The following is a 17,308-nucleotide window of genomic DNA, read 5'->3' on the forward strand; positions in this document are numbered from 1 at the left end:
CTTCCTATTTATCAGATCCCAGATTGTGTCATCACTTTGACTGCCCTCAGAGCTTTGAACTCTCTGTATCTGAAGATTCTTCCCTTCAGAGAGGAGATGCGCTTGGGAGTGGCCCTTGGCTAAGGCCGCAGCCAGGTTGCAGCCAGGTTTGCTGAATGCATAAAGCCCTACAGTCCTGGTAACAGAAGCTCTGTTGATGAAGTTCTTTCACAATTCTCCTGGGGTGGGAGAGTCGGTATAAAATTTAGCTTGCAACAACTACGCTTTTCAAAATGAAGTCACTGTCAACAATACCAAGCAGCATACATACCTGGTAGCTATCTGTGATGACTTTGGTGGGAGTTGGGAGAGATTATTAATTTGTAAAAAATATGTCTCTTTATTTTGAATGGTGACCATAACAATGTATGACCTTTGTAGTTTAAGAAAAAATTATAAAAATAAATCTAAGGGCTGTGCCTTATAGTTAGCCTTGATGCCACCATTGTCGTGGAGAAAAGGGGGTGAGGGAAGGAGTTCTGGGGAGCGTGGAGCCAGTATGCTTGGCTTCAGATTGTAGGTCTGCTGTTCGCAAAGGGACTGTGGACAGCTCCTTATCCCAGCTCAGCCCCAGTGGCCACAGAAATACTCTCCCCTGATGGCAGTGGTTCTCAACCCTAGCTGAACATTGGAATTACCTGGGAGCTTGAACAAATACCCATGCCTGGTCCTTAGATTAACCAGCTCTGAGCTTCAGGGGGTGGGAGACCGTGGCAGTCTTTGTTAAGAACTCCACAGGGGGTTGTAATGTGCAGCTAAGGATGAGGGCCACTGTCTCACAGGATTTTAAGAGTAAATGAGGTCAGTCCCTTGAGGGCACTTACCATATAACAGATCCCAAAAAAAGAAAGAGAGGAAGAGACAGAGAGAGAGAGAGAGAAGGAGAAAGAGAGAGAGACAGAGACTGGATGACTCAGGTCACCCTCCCATCATAAGGACAACCAGTAAATGAAAAAACAAAACAGCAGCAGCAGCCCCTGCAGGTGTGGGGTGCAGGTGGCTGTGGATCGATGCCCTTTCTCTGGGTGTCAGACAAGTCCTAGGACAGTTTCAGGAGAATATTCACCACATTCATTCCAGCGTTCCTTAACAGAAATGAGTGTCATTTTCTATATGTGCCATTCAGTGGACAAGTTTGAGCAACACCGGTCGTGGCTTATTTTTTCTGTGCCTCAGTTGGCCTTGCAAAAGCCACGAGGACAGGGAAATAACAGGGCTGATATGGAAACAGCTGTGGGCAAGGCAAGGCCCAACCCTCCCCGTAGAACTCACTCTCAGCTCACACACAAGCTTGCAGGCACATATGCACATGCACACCCACACACACACACACCTGCAGGCTCGCATGTGTCTCCTTGGTTCTGAGCAAGAAATGGTGAGATCTTCTTAGTCTCATGACATGGAGGCATACTGGGTACACTTGAGAATCTTCTCAAATTTGTTATCAGGGCTGAGTTTGGTTTTCTTCTTTATTAATACATATTCCAAGAGAGTTCTAGGTTCATTTCAAGGTGAGCAGAGCCGGCCAGTTGCTCCTCTCCAACCTGCCCCTAGATGAGGCACTGGTAGTGCTTGCTGTTATCCAGGGAAAGGCATAGGTGTGCACACATTTATGTCTTCATCTCGAGTTCCATCTCTCCCACTGGAAAGCTGGGTAATCTTGGAAAAGTCAGCTACCTTCTCTGAGCAGCAGTTTTCTTGTTTGCAAAATGGGGATAACGATACTGACCTCACAGAATTTTAGTGAGAATGAAAGCCACATCACCTAGCATGTGGTCGCCACTTGATAAATTTCACATTTTGTTGAATTTTTTGAGACAGTGTTTTTGGTTCAGGTGCATACAATCCATATACAAACAGGCATATCCATCATGTTTGTATCTTCTTTAAGACATTTTAACAGCTAACCTTTCAGGAAAAAACCAAAGATGCAAATGTTCACCACACGTTCATTAGCATAAGTGCTAATATAACACAGCTGTCCCACAGCTAGAAAACACTGACGTCCATGTCTCTGCTTGGCATGTAGAATATTATTTTTTCTTTTACCAAGCCGATCCAATATTCAACTTTGTCATTATTTGAGTTGGAACTTTAGATTGCTGCATTTTAATGCACTCTACTATTAAGGATTGTTGGACGGCCATGTGAAAATATTTTTGTTCTCACGATGCAGTCCTGGCCCAGGTAGCCCAACAGGCAAAATATGGTTTACACAAATATTATCGTTTCTGTAGTGTGTACTAAAAAGAAACCTTAGAATCTGAAGGAGCGGGAGAGAACTTCTCCCTTGGCAATCGGTTATCTAGGTGAAGCTGGCTTTGTAAAGAAGGGACTTTTCATCTCCTCTCATCTGACTCTGATCTCCAAAGTCCTGTGTTCCTGGATGGGTATTTCTGTTTCAGAGATAGCAAAATCCTATTTGCTCTCACAGCGTTTTCTTGCCAAGTGAAGGCCAGATAAGAGTGGGGCTCGGAAAACCTCTGTGGTGTGTTAGGATTTGGGGAATTCTGTTTGATGTCTATTTCAAATGTCTCGTATCTCTTTTTGTCTAGAACAAGGAAGTGACATGTAAGAGAGAGAAGTGCCCCGTGCTGTCCCGAGACTGTGCCCTGGCCGTCAAGCAGAGGGGAGCCTGTTGTGAACAGTGCAAAGGTGATTGATGTCTTGGCCGTCTTGTCTTCTGGCTGCTGCTTCAGGCATTTTTATTTCTCTTTCTCTCACCTTCCTTTTCACTCAGCTTTTGGCTGGGGTGCACATGGGTGGGGAGGAGAAGTAGGATGTGTGTGTGTGTGTGTATGTGTGTGTTTGTGTGTACGTGTGTATCTGGGGCTGGAAGGAAAGGGGCTCTCTTGGAGGAGGGATGAAATTATGTGAGCATCTTCATATTTCGTTTGTTTTCTAAGGCAGGTTGTTAAAATGTCGTAGAGAAGAGTCAACCACCATGCCTCTGCATATTTGTACACACACATATGAGCATATTTTGTCAACAAGTTTCAACACTCAGTTTTTCCAGGCTCCACACTCACCCTGCCCACATCTGCCAGAGAAGTCTTTAAGCCTGTGTTTTATCATTTTCGTCCTCATTAAAATTTTCCTTTCCTTCCAAATTAGATCTAAGTCCCTCCGCCTGTCTTTGAAGCATCTCTAACATCTCCTTACTCCAGCCTCATTTTCCATCACCCTCCAGCCCCATGCTCCATATGGAATGTGCTGTTCCTAGTCTCACCTCTCTCTTGGCCTTAGTGCGGGTCTTTTTTCCCAACCTGTCCAGGTGCTGCCTGTGCTCAAGGTGCTCAGCCCTCATCTGCCACATTCCCCTTTAGATTTCTATGGCCTCCAGAAGCCCACATGGATACCGCAGTGGTGTGATTTTCCCCCTCTGTGATTTCATGTAGATCATCAGCTCCCTGGGGATTTCACACCGTGTATATGTCAATAGCGCTTCACAGTGTGGGGCCACGCAGGAGGCAACATTAGCCCAGTGTTCAGGGTGTGGGCTCTGGAGTCACCCAGCCGAGTCAGAATCCAAGTTTACTGGGTGGCAGAGTGTTCCCCAAATTTCACATCTACTTGGAAGCTCAGAATGTGACCTTGTTTGGAACTAGGCCCTTTGCAGATATAGTTAATTAAGATGAAGTCATGCTGAATTTGGGTGGCCCCAAATCCAATGTGACTTGTGTCTTTATAAGAAGAGGAAGAGACAGAGACAGACAGAGACACACAAAGAGTGGCAGAAGCTGGAGTGATGCTGCCACCAGCCTAGGAGTGCCCAGGGCCGCCAGGATCTAGGAAAGGCAAGGGGTGATTCTTCCCAAGTGCCTTCAGAGGGAGCATGCCCTGCTGGCACCTTGATCTTGGTCTTCTAGTCTCCAGAACTGTGAGACAATAAATGTCTATTGTCCTAAGCCTCAGGAAACTCATCCACCACATTTCTATGTGAGTAGGGGGAGACATGGACCCTTTCTTGATCTCATCACCTCATTTGTTAAGTGAGGACAGCAGGTTGGGCATGGTGGCTCACACCTGTAATCCCAGCACTTTGGGAGGCCAAGGTGGGCGGATTACTTTAGGTCAGGAGTTCAAGACCAGCCTGGCCAACATGATGAAACCCTGTCTCTACTAAAAATATAAAAATTAGCCAGGTGTGGTGGTGGGTGCCTGTATTCCCAGTACTGGGGAGGCTGAAGCAGGAGAATCACTTGAACCCAGGAGGCAGAGGTTGCAGTGAGCCAAGATTGCGCCACTGCACTCCAGCCTGGGTGACGGAGAAAGACTCCATCTCAAAAAACAAAAACAGAAAGACAAAAAACGAGGACAATTGTGTTGGAGGGACCAACATGGAAAGATGCATTTACCGTACTGCATGTCAACATCTCTCAGGTAATAGAAGTATTACTGGTGCCCTTCGCATGCTTGACAAGCTTTCAGTTTGCTTCTCCATGATTGGTCATGCAGAAGGGAGCTTTCTTATGCTGTAGTGTACAGCCTTCTTTCCTTCTTGACCTGCTAATTCCTTTATCACCACCCTTTCCTCCTCTTATCTTAATCTTTCAAGGGAAAGAGATACCCAAGACAAACACATTTCCTGAACATTCTTTTTGGGCTTAGGATGATAAGCCTCTTCTAACCAATCTGGACCCAAGAACAGGCCAGTGAGTGCAGTGTCCTGAGTTGTCTTTCTGATGGAAATCCCAACGCATTTGGGGGGAGGTCAAGAATCCTGCCCTGCTCTAAGGTGGACCTTCATGAGAGGGACTCCTGAATGGGTGATAGGGTTTAGCTTTGTGTCCCCACCCAAATCTCTTCTTGAATTGTAATCCCCATTTGTCAAGGGAGAGACCAGGTGGAGGTAATTGAATCATGGGAGTGGTTTCCGCTATGCTGTTCTCGTGCTGTTCACAAGATCTGATGGTTTTATAAGGGGCTCTTCCCCCTTTGCTTGGCACTTCTCCTCCCTGCCACCTTGTGAAGAAGGTGCCTTGCTTCCCCTTCACCTTTTGCCATGATTATAAGTTTCCTGAGGCCTCCCCAGCCATGCTGAGCTGTGAGGCAATTAAACCTCTCTCCTTTATAAATTGCCCAGTCTTGGGCAGTTCTATGTAGCAGTGTGAAAATGAACTAATACAGTGAGTCTGACTTTTCAGGGGCCCTGGGGTGGATGTTAATATGCACCCTTTGTTTTCTCTCTTTCTACCTCATAATACAGTGCTTGTCTCAAGGGTTTTAAGGGACACAGTCCTGTTCACTCTTAAATACTGGAGACTCCCAGTATTTTGGTGAGTTTTTTTTTTAATTGGAATTGTAACTTATGCTCATAGGAGAAGCCTCAAAAAATAGTCTAAACTGTGGAAAAGCAGGAAAAAAATACAGTCTCACCATCCAGAAATAGCAGTTGCTATTGTTTGATATATTTATTTCTGTATTTTCCCATGTAAAAGTGTTTACAGGGTTGATATTTTGCAACCCATATTGCATTATTTATATTTTTTCCTACTTAACATTAGGGCATAACATCTCTGTTATTTGGACATATCGTCCTTAATAGATGCATAAGATTCTGTTGTAAGAGTGTATCAACATTCGTTTGGTTGTTTCTGACCACATTTTTGGGCAGTTAGGTTATACCTTTGTTTTTAGCTTTGAATGTGAGTAAAGGCAAGAAGCTAAAGCCAAAGAGCCTTGTGTAGTAAAGGAATAAGGACTGGAGGGAGACCCTTGGGAGGGCATTCCCTGAGCCCCTCAGATCTGAGTGTTCACCCAATCTGGGTTTGGCCTCCCAAGGAATCCCAGTAAACCTCTCTGTAACTCTTTTGCATTCTGCATTCATATAGGAGAAAACAACAACAACAAAACAACAACAGATCAGTGTGTAGCAGAAATTCTGAGACAGCAGTAGCAGCTGCATTTCTGATAAGTCCTCTAACAAGAGCCTGCATGCTCATGCAGAAGCTTTTGACTGTTCTTGCTCAATGAGAGTGATTTAGTGAGGAATCATAGTAATGCAGAAGTTTGCTGATAATAGTTTACTTTGGAACTAAATAATGTCTAGGCATGATTGTCTCAGGGTCAAAGAATTTATATATATTATATATATTTATATATAATAGAATTTATATATATTATATATATTTATATATAATAGAATTTATATATATTATATATATTTATATATAATACAATTTATATATATTACATATTATATATATTTATATAGAATAGAATTTATATATGTAACATATTATATATTTATATATAATAGAATTTATATATATTATATATTTATATATAATTTATATGTAATATATTTACATATAATTTATATATTATATATTTATATATAATATAATTTATATGTTAGAAATAAAAATATAATTTTAATATAAATATATATTTATATTATATATATTTTTATATAGGTAACATAATACACAATGGAGTCTCCTTAGCAAAGAAATGGAGCCTCGTTTTTTCAGATCATTTAACACAGTGGTTCCCAACCTTTTTGTTCATCAGGGACCAGTTTCATGGAAGACCATTTTTCCATGGACAGGGGTGGGGGGATGGTTTTGGGATGATTCAAATGTATTACATTTATTTCACACTTTGTTTCTATTATTATTACATTGTAATGTGTCATATATAACTCACCATAATGTAGAATCACTGAGAGCCCTGAGCTTGTTTTCCTGTGAGTAGATGGTCCCATCTAGGGTTGATGGGAGACAGTGACAGATCTTCATGCATTAGATTCTCATAAAGAGTGCACACTTAGATGACACGCATGTGCAGTTCACAATAGGGTTTGTGCTTCCATGAGAATCTAATGCGGCAGCTGATCTGACAGGAGGCGGAGCTCAGGCGGTGATGTGAGCGATGGGGGTCAGCTGTAAATACAGATGAAGCTTCGCTCATTTGCCCGCCTCTAACCTCCTGATATGTGGCTCAGTTCCTTACAAGGTACAGACCAGTACAGGTCCGTGGCCCAGGCAGGGGTTGGGGACCCTTGACTTAACACATTGTAACAGGAGCACTGATAGACTGAATTCTTCTGTATTTTGAATGGTATCTGCATTCAGAGGTAATACCTTTTGCAGTTTTTAAAGCTGCTCACCAGGCTGTGTGGTCAGGCCTCTTGCGGAGGTGCACACAGCGTGTACCTAACATGGTGCAGTGGGTGCCAGGCAGAATGGGTGCAGGGCATGGCTCTATCAGCAAGCATATGGGAAGGTGAATCTAGTATTATTTGTGGATGACCAATAGTGAAAGCTTACTAGATGCTTCAGGTTACCCTTGAATATTGTTTCCTGTTTGTTCTTCCTTTTACCTGAGGGAATGTGTATAAACGGTGTTTCTCAAAATGTGACGGATCACAGAAGCAGCAGTTAGAATGCAGATTCCTGGGGCTTGCCCTATATAATAGTAGTCAGCAAGATGATCATCCTCTTCATCAAAACAGCAGCAGGTAGTACTCCTGGTGGTACTTTCTTGGAGCCAGGCACTGAATCCTCACAAGGTCAGCCCCATTTTACAGATGGAAAAATGGGGACACTGAGAGCCTTAGTGACTTTCCCAATATCACAGAGCTAGTAAGTGACAGAGATGGGAGACAGACCCAGGTGGTCTCACCATTAGGCTTCCAGGCCTGCTGTATCAGCAGCACCCAGCCTGGGCCCCTGACTGTATATTTTTAAGTCTCCACTGAGACCCTCATGCAGACAGGCTTGAGGACCACAGCTATCAGACAAACAACGGAAAGGAAGAGAGAGGGTCGGCCTCCCTGATGGAGAAATGAGAACCACATCCCACAGCTTTTAGAGGCTGATAGTCATTACCTATCCTGGTCAATATACTTGAGAAAAATCAAGCATGAGACCATGTAGGCGTGAGAAATCTCTTTACCTTTTGTAGTGGGAGGCCATGTTTTCTCTCTGACCCTTTGCTGTCTTCCTATTTTGAAAATCACTAGAATGATTAAAAAAGAAATAAAGGAAAACAGCAGATAATGACCAAGAAAACATCACTCTGATGTTGAAGTGCTGGGGAATGCTTATTGAAAGTCTATTCCAGTTATTCGATTGTGTAAGTAAATGGGAGTGGGGGGACCTGAACCCCAAGAACTGGCCTCACTTCCTCCCATGATTTGTTGAAACTTTCTTTTCTTTTTCCCTTCTGACTTCTCTCTCTTTCTCCTTTCCTTCCTTGGCACAATTATGTTTAATTTTAAATTTAATTAAACACTACATTAATATATTATTGTACTAAAAAAGTTAAACAAGAAAGGAGAAAGAAGTTCTTTTTGAGCCTGTGAAACCCACTCTGCTCAGAAATAACAACTGTTACCAATTTATTGTGTGTTTTCCAGACCTTTTTCAGTTTATTACATGTATATATAATTTTGTCTGTGTACTTTTCTTTTTACATAAATGGAAAGAAATGGTCTTTTGCAGTTTGCTTTGGCCAAACTGCCCCCCCCACCCCACAATATCAAAAGACAAAAAACCTAAAAATCAACAACAATGTGACTTAGGAATTTTCCCAGGCCAGTTCATGCTTTTTCAACTCTTGTATGGATTCCATAGTATAGATATAGAGTAATTCATTTAACACCTCCCTATTGATAGCCATTTAGATTTTCAGTCTTTGCAAGCTGCAGGGAACCAGCTTGTCATTCCTGTCAGGCCTATGTGTGTCTGTTTCTCAAGGACAGAGACCTAGAAATCACAGTGTTGGGAGAAAAGGTGTGCATGTGTCAAACTATGATGGACATTTTTACTAAATGGCTCCAAAAAAGACAAGGCTATTTTCTTTCCCTCTTCCCTGAGAGTTTTTAAGCCCTTTCTCCGTAAAAGATGATAGGGAAAGCTGGTGTCACATGTGGCAAAATTTAGACCTGTTTCGATATCTTTGCCTTCCCTCATTGCCATTCCATCTAACGGATTCCCCCACTTCACACTGCAACGTTCACACTCCTGACCCAGTTCTCTCCTGCTCTGGATTTCCCCATATTACCAGGGATATGTTCCTCTCCCTTTTGGTGGTTTGGTGAGAAGTGGTATCAAGCTCCATTTAAAGAGCCTAACTGAGTGCCATCAATTGCTGTTGTGTTTTCTACAATAAAGTGTAGAAAGCACTGACGGTTGTCAACAAGTTAACACTTAAATGGTAGTGTTTTCACAGAATTTGGTCCAGTATTGCAGAACTTCAGTGACAGAAGGGACTAAATTTAGAATATAGGCTAGATGAAGAATGTGGGGAATGTTTTACTGGCCTCTTATTTTTAAGAATGATTTTTTTTCTTCTATTTTTATTTATTTTTTAATTAATAATAATAATAATAATTATTATTATTATTATTGAGACAGGTCTCGCTCTGTCGCCCAGGCTGGAGTGCAGTAGTGTGATCTCGGCTCACTGCAACCTCCGCCTCCTGCATCCAAGTGATTCTCATGCCTCAGCCTCCCAAGTAGCTGGGATTACAGGTGTGTGCCACAATGCCCGGCAATTTTTTTGTATTTTTAGTAGAGATGAGGTTTCGCTGTGTTGGCCAGGCTCATTTCCAACTCCTGGCCTCAAGTGATCCACCTGCGTTGGCCTCCCAAAGTGCTGGGATTACAGGCATGAGCCACAGTGCCCAGCCTAAGAATGATTTTCTCAATGGGAAATATTATTGTTATCATAATCATAAAACATATTCTGCATTAGAAACCTTTGAAATAGCTCAGAAATTATTAATTTTTTTGTTTGTTTTGAAACTTCTAATACAAGGAAAGTATGAGAGAAGAAGGCATGTTATCATCTCATTTTTTTCGTGGTTAGTCTCTTGAGAAATTTGAGTTATTTAAAATTCCTCATATTCTATAGTTGAGTTTCTATTTATCGTTTATTCTATGTGTACTTATCTATGTGAGCTACTTCTATAATTAATGTGCATAGTTTATTTATAATTATGTGGAATGTCATTTGATTCCTTTAAATAATTACAGAAGTTTATATATATTGTAAATTGGTCTTTACTACTATGCTCATTCTTTATGGGTCTTCATGGGTCATTCCTATTCTTTAAGGCCAGGATGCTGATCAGAATACAGCTCCTCAGAGATAACATTGTTCCTGCCGGCAAACATAATTTTATGATGGAGTCTCGCTGTGTCACCCAGGCTGGAGTGCAGTGGCACGATCTTGGCTCACTGCAAGCTCCACCTCCTGGGTTCACACCATTCTCCTGCCTCAGCCTCCTGAGTAGCAGGGACTACAGGCGCCTGCCAACACGCCCGGCTAATTTTTTGTATTTTTAGTAGAGACAGGGTTTCACCGTGTTAGCCAGGATCGTCTCGATCTCCTGACCTCGTGATCCGCCCGCCTTGGCCTCCCAAAGTGCTGGGATTACAGGCCTGAGCCACCGTGCCTGGACTTTTTTTTTTTTTTTTTTTTTTTTTGAGACAGAGTCCCACTCTGTCACCCAGGCTGTAGTGCAGTGGTGCAATCTTGGCTCACTGCAACCTTCGACTCCTGGATTCAAGTGATTCTCTTGCCTCAGCCCCTAAGCAGCTGGAATTACAGGTGCCTGCCATCAGGCAGGCTAATTTTTTTGTATTTTTAGTAGAGACGGGGTTTCGCCACGTTGGCCAGGCTGGTCTTGAACTCCTGATCTCAGGTGATCCACCCGCCTCGGCCTCCCAGAGTGCTGGAATTACAGCTGTAAGCCACCGTCCCTGGCCAGTGTTACTGCTTTTATCTACCAAGAGCTCTCATCCTGAGGCTCATGAAAGCTGTGGCATCCATCTGTCTGTCCGTGTAGTATTGAAGCACTGCGGATTGTGAGGTGTGATTATCTGGTTGATTTTAAGACCTTTACCTCCATCTGTTATCTTCATGGAAGTACCAGAAGGACTTATGTTCCCCATTGCTGGATACCAAGTTATTTGGTTTATGCTCACCACTAAGTCTTCACAACAGTGAGGTAATTTCTATCTTATTTTATATATGAGGAAAATGAGGGCCTGGAGAAGTTCAGTCATTCATCTGCCAAGATGTTAGTGACCCAGGATCAAGCAGAGGGTGACCATGTCCTCAAGGAGCTTGCTTCATTAAGGGGACACAGAGAAGTACCATCTGGTTGGGAAGTTCTCTGGGGAAGACATGCCTGAGTGCAGGGGGAAGGTGTTTTAGTCCATTCCCACATTGCTATAAGGAAATACCCAAGACTGGGTAACTTATAAAGAAAAGAGGTTTAGTTGATTCAACATGGCTAGGGAGGCCTCAGAAAAAGTACAATCATGGCAGAAAGCACCTCTTCACAGGGCAGTAGGAGAGAGAATGAGAGCCAGCAGGGGAAATGCCAGACACCTATAAAACCATCAGATCTCGTGAGAACTCACTATCATGAGAACAGCATGGGGGAAACTGCCCCCATGATTCAATTACTTCCCACTGGGTCCCTCCCATGACATGTGAGGATTATGGGCATTACAATTCAAGATAAGATTTGGGTAGGAACACAGCCAAACCGTATCAGAAGGGAAGGAGGTTAGCTAGCAGGCAAGGAATCAGGGATGTGCCTGGGAAGGCTTTCCAGAAGAGCAATGCGTTTTTATGAACAAGTAAAAGGTAATCACATTCAAAAAGGGCTGCTCTGCACAAGGCTCCCGGGTGAAGGTTCTGGCACACACAAAGTCATGACGTAGGTCTTAGTCATTGCCTGCCACTCAAAATCACCTGGGGAACTTGTTAAGGTACCAGTTTCTAGGCTTCCTTGAATTAAACAAATCTGATTTAAAACAAATCTGTAATAAGTTTTTGTTTGTTTGTTGATTGTTTGAGGAGGAGTAGAGGGGTCACACAAAAAGATAACAGAATCCTATCATGACTTTTACTTATTTTCCTCCGAAAAAGATGCTGATATTGAAAAGGCAATGGTAGGAGAGTACATCTGCCTAAGGACAGAAATATGAAAACTCACAGTTCAAACGTATTCTTAGAAAGGCTTTGTGTGTGCATGCATTTGTGTTCCTGTTTTCTTTAATTGCATTGCTCATATGTTCCATTCATTTATTAATTTAACAATTATTTGTGAATCCACGGGCCAGGTATTTATAGAATAGTGCTGCTTACCAAATTGTCCTTAGCTTTTATGAAGCCAGAATATTCTTTAAAACAGAAAAGTAAGTAAATTATAACTAATTTCTCTAAGGCAAATATTTCAGTGTGCTTTTGAGATTATTTTTATGCTAATAATAATTATACATTTTTATCCAAATAGCCTAAAACTGGGCAGAAGATTAATCTAATTTGAAAAAACTCAATATTGTTTGATGAAAACAAATGAGATCATCGGGAGTCAAACAGATGGTTTTGGCAGCTTTTCTGTATTTACTTGGACTGAAAATCACCCTTTAATGTAGGGTTCTTTCATGAACAATAATGTGTTTGTTATCTGAATATATGTTTGCTATTAGTAGATCATAAGTGAATAAGGTGTGTTTCAGACATTTATAGGTCAAGTTCCATCTTCTTTCCTCATATAGAGCATGAAATATTAATTGTCCACAAGAGTTTGATGAAGGATTGAAAAAAAAGTCTTTCATTTGTCAAGTGGGGTTTATTTTCCATAACCTTTTCTTGTCTTTGATTTTTCTGTGTTTTGTCTTGTTTTTCTATGGGTTATGATCCCATGGGTTGCATTTTTTAATAGTTTAACTTTTATATTTGATTTTTAAAATCCTATGATGTCTCATGAAAAGAAAAAGGCAAAATATAAATATTTGCACATCAATTTCCAAAATGAGATCAACTGCCCTAGGTTCTGATAAATAAGAATTAAAGAGCAAAACATGCATTGTGAAATTTAAGAGAATTGAGCTCATGTCTGTAGACCAATTACTGACCAATGTAAAGGGGGACTATGAATAATGGTAATAGATTAAGCATTATTAATTATAGGTTGCCTTTTGTATAGTACAAGGTTATGAATAAGGGACCTCTTCTCAGTGCTGCTTCGAGAATGACCTGGAAGATGATCATGGTTTTCAGAATATTGCTATGTGGTTGTTTTGGAGGGAGCCAGCTACTTACCATATATAGAAACAAACATTTAAAAAAACTCTCATATGAAAATAATGACACTTTCTGTGTTGACAGAGTGAATTGTTTTATTGTTGAAATGTTTTAAGATGGAAAGATTGAGTTAGCCATGTGCCAGTCTGGTTGCTTACTTTTAACCAAACTTAGTTTGGCAGTCATAACCATGCATTGTCTGCTGCCCAAACAAAAGCGTGGTTCTTTCCTCAACCTCTGCTTTCCTTTCTTTTAGACATGGCCAAATTCTCTGGTAGTTATTATATCTAATCAACCTGGATGCTATTTGCCCCAGGTTTTGCCTCCCAAATAAGAAATGAGTTGCCTTCCCCTAAAAGGTCTGCTAATCATGTAAACTACACTGTGAAAGAGTTTTAGAGAATACTTTGGAAGAGAAGACAATCCTCCAATCTTAGGCTTTCAGAGATAGAGTTGTGTTCAGCCCTGAGGTGGTGGTGATTACTCTTCTGATTTAGCAGATGGGAAAACTTATATGATGAGAGAGATTGTACAATTGCTCAGAGGCAGAGGGGGTCTTCTGACTCCCAGTGTCCCATTCTTGCTTGGCATATAATGTGGTTTGTCTCTGTGTCCCCACCCAAATCTCATGTTGAATTATGGTCTTCAGTGTTGGAGGAGGCACCTGGTGGGTGGTGATTGGATCATGAAGGTGATTTCCCCCTTACTGTTCTCACGATAGTGAGTGAGTTCTCACCAGATCTGGTTTAAAATTGTGTAGCACTTCTCCCTTTGTTCTGTCTCCTGCTGGCCATGTGAAGATGGTGCCTGCTTCCTCTTTGCCTTCCGCCATGATCGTAAGTTTCCTAAGGCCTTCCCAGCCATGCCTTCTGTACAGCCGGAGGAACTGTAAGTGAATTAAAACTCTTTTCTTTATAAACTACCCAGTCTTAGGTATTTCTTTATAGTAATGTGGGAATGGACTAATACAGTATCATACTGCCTGTGAGATAAGCAGGAAGGAGGAGAGATGAGTTGTGATGGCTCTAGAGATAAACGAGAGAGAAAGAGAGAGAGAGAAAGTGAGAGAGAGAGAGAGAGAAATGAACTCGGCAGTTCTTCACCCGGGCACAGCCCCCTTCTCCCTCCAGGACTGATTATAGTCTGGGTGGACCAACAATTTGAAAGAAAGTGTGTAGGCAGAGAGGCTTTTGGAGGTGACTGACAACATGTAGCTTAGGAACCAGTGGCTTTTCTTACTAATTGTCCTTTATGCTGGGAACCCTCAACTCAATTTTTTTTTCCTCACTAGTACTCATGACTGCTTATTACTGCAGCAGTGTTCCAGTGAGACAATTGAGATGAGCTTTGCTCTTATGTGTGTATGTGTGTGCTTGGCTGCATACAATATCTTAAATAGGTCATGCAATTACACACTTAAAAGCACCCAAAAATATCTATAGTAAAAGTAAGTTTCCCTCCCACTCTTGACCCCAGCGACTTTGTCCTGGAGACAATCTTTGTACCAGGTTCTTGGGATCCTTCCAGAGCCAGCCTCTGCATACTCTCTCTCTGTGTGTGCATGTTTCATTTCTTTGTGTGTGTGTGTTTCATTTCTAACCAAATAGAAGTCTCTAGCTTTACTCTTAGCTAATTTAATGCTGAGACTCTAACCTGTCACTTAAAACATCTTTGGAGATTGCATTCCCTCACCACCATTGAGCTACTCACTTCCAGTGCCACTGTGTTTTTTTTTTTTTTTCCCATGATTTTGTGCTTAAGAGAATTTCTCACATGCTTCTTGATGAAAGTTGTTAGATTCTGGAATGCTTGCATAGATGTTTTAACCTATGCAGTTTAACTAATTTTATCCACCTGGCCTCAGAAATTTGAGTGGAGGTTGTTAATACGTTTTTCAAGACAAGAAAAAAACAAGACAAAAAAACAAGAGGGATTTCTTTCCCCTGCTCTTTTTCTCTAACCAAAAAAAGATGTATAAAATGTTACAATTCATAGATTGGCTACCCATAATATAAACCAGGCTATTTTGGCATTTCAATAAAAATGACCCTACTTGTCTAAAAGGACCTTGTTAACATTAAAATCATACTTCACAAAAAGCTGTTTTTGTTGTTAAAATTAGTAAGGAAACTTAAAACAGAGATCAGCTTTCCGTGTCAAATTTGTCTCAACCCATTTATTCCTGGGCTTTGTTTTTTAGATTTTGTAGACTTCTGGAAGGCAGTTTAAGGGGCAAGTTTGTGGTTGCCTTTAAGTTAGAAGATTAGATTTCTAAGGCTTGTTGTGGACTTCTGGTGCTTCCATGTTCACTTTCTAAAGTGGGCCAAGTTGCGAATGTTCCTGGCCATGGTGGAGGAGGGTGGTAGTTCTGGTCTCCCTGATATCTCATATGCAAAGTGCCTGACAGCCATATCAGAATGGGGGTAGTCTCAGAGGCTCCCAGCCTCACAGAGCTTCCTTCTGCTGCTGATGGCCAGCGTACTAGTTTTCTATTGATAGACAACAAGCTATGACAAACTTAACGGCCTAAAATAACATCATTTATTAACCCACAGTTTCTGTGGGTTGGGGCTCTGGGCACAGCTTAGCTGGGTCTCTCAAGCCTGCAATTAAGATGTCATCCAGGGCTGGTCTCATCTGAGGCTCAGGGCCCTCTTCTAAGCTCACGTGGCTGTCGGCAGAATTCAGTTCCTGGCAGCTGCAGAGTGGCTTCCTTCTTTAAAGCCAGCAAGAGAGGACCTTTATGGCTTGTAGACCCTTTTTAAGGCTCACTTAGTAGGTCAGGCCCACTCAGGATAATAACTCAAGTTACACCTGCACAATTTCTGGTCACAGCCTAATCACGGGAGTGACATCCATCACATTCACAGGTTTTGCCCACACTCAAGGGAAGGATTGCACAAAGTAGGTGTATCAGGGGTTGGATACAGCTTAGAATTCTACCAACCATACCCAGAGCAGCTTTGGGACACATGGTAAGTAGAAGCATCAATCGAGAATGATACTTACAGCTAGAAGATAGCTTGCCCAATCAGTGCACACAGTACAAGCTAGCAAACGCTTGCTTGCTTTTGGCCATTCCCTCTCCTCCTCTGGTTAGGTGGCCACCAAGCCCTGCAAGATCTGGGTCTTGCTCTCCCCTGTCTCCCCATCTTCTGCACTTCTCCTGGTGGGACTTTTTTTTTTTTTTTTTTAGATGGATTCTTTCTCTGTTGCCCAGGCTGGAGTGCAATGGCAGGATCTCGGCTCACTGCAACCTCTGCCTCCCAGGTTCAGTGGATTTTCCTGCCTCAGTCTTCCGAGTAGCTGGGACTACAGGCATGCACCACCACGCCAAGCTAATTTTTGTATTTTTAGTAGAGATGGGTTTTCACCATGTTGGCCAGGCTGGTCTTGAACTCCTGACCTCAAGTGATCCACCCGCCTTGGCCTCCTGAAGTGCTGGGATAACAGGTGTGAGCCACTGCACCTGGACGGGAGGGTTTCTCCTGTTTCTCTCAATGTTTTGTGCTCACTTCCTGCCATGGAATTTTGAACATACTCTAACCTTTGCTTGGAGTGCTTTTCTACCCTATGTTGTAGAGCTGACTTTGACCCATTTTTTAGATTTCACTTTGGGCATTCCTTCCCGGCATTCATGGGTACTTGCTGTACAATTAAGTATCTTTTCTTCTTAACACTAACCTCAATTGTGATTCAGCATTTTGATTTTCTGGAACTCCTGCTAAACTGGAAGTTTTGGGAGGGTAGGGATGATAGTATTTTCAGCTCTGATCACTGTGCCTGGTACAGACTGGCTGCCCCCTGAATATATGTTGGATAAAAGGGAATAAGAGAAAGATGGGAAAATTGGAACTAAGTTTCAATCTTCCTAGTTCAGCATGTGTCTCATGATGTCATAAGCATATTTAGTGTAGTACTGTTGACTCACATTAAATGATTGCAACTGTTCCTGGCCATGGTGGAGGAGGGTGGTAGTTGAAGTTGAGTGAGAGTGATAGGGAGCGAATGAGAATGGATAAATAGGGATGAAAAATGACTGAATGTCTACCAACAAGTTCTAGGCCCTTGATATTTTATTGTTCCTTCTTTGAATTCCATAGAGGTTAAAAAAGATAATTAAAACCACCACAGCTTAAGTATATTTTCATATGGTAGTGGCTGTAGTATAGTATAGTACTAATAAACTTACTGATCACCTAAATGTAATTTT

At 41.9% G+C, this 17,308-nt stretch overlaps 1 protein-coding gene across 3 annotated transcripts in view; it reads left to right on the forward strand.

Moving 5' to 3' along the window:
• BMPER (BMP binding endothelial regulator) overlaps window positions 1-17,308 on the forward strand; it is a 249,954-nt gene that overhangs the window by 29,942 nt on the left and 202,704 nt on the right. For all 3 annotated transcript variants that reach the window (XM_008964331.4, XM_024929696.4, XM_034963926.3), the window contains exon 3: window positions 2,595-2,694. In XM_008964331.4, the coding sequence (XP_008962579.3) occupies window positions 2,595-2,694 (100 nt within the window). The remainder of the gene's footprint in view (window positions 1-2,594; window positions 2,695-17,308) is intronic.

The sequence above is a fragment of the Pan paniscus genome, chromosome 6 (genome assembly GCF_029289425.2).
Source record: "Pan paniscus chromosome 6, NHGRI_mPanPan1-v2.0_pri, whole genome shotgun sequence".
NCBI classification, from domain to species: Eukaryota; Metazoa; Chordata; class Mammalia; order Primates; family Hominidae; genus Pan; species Pan paniscus.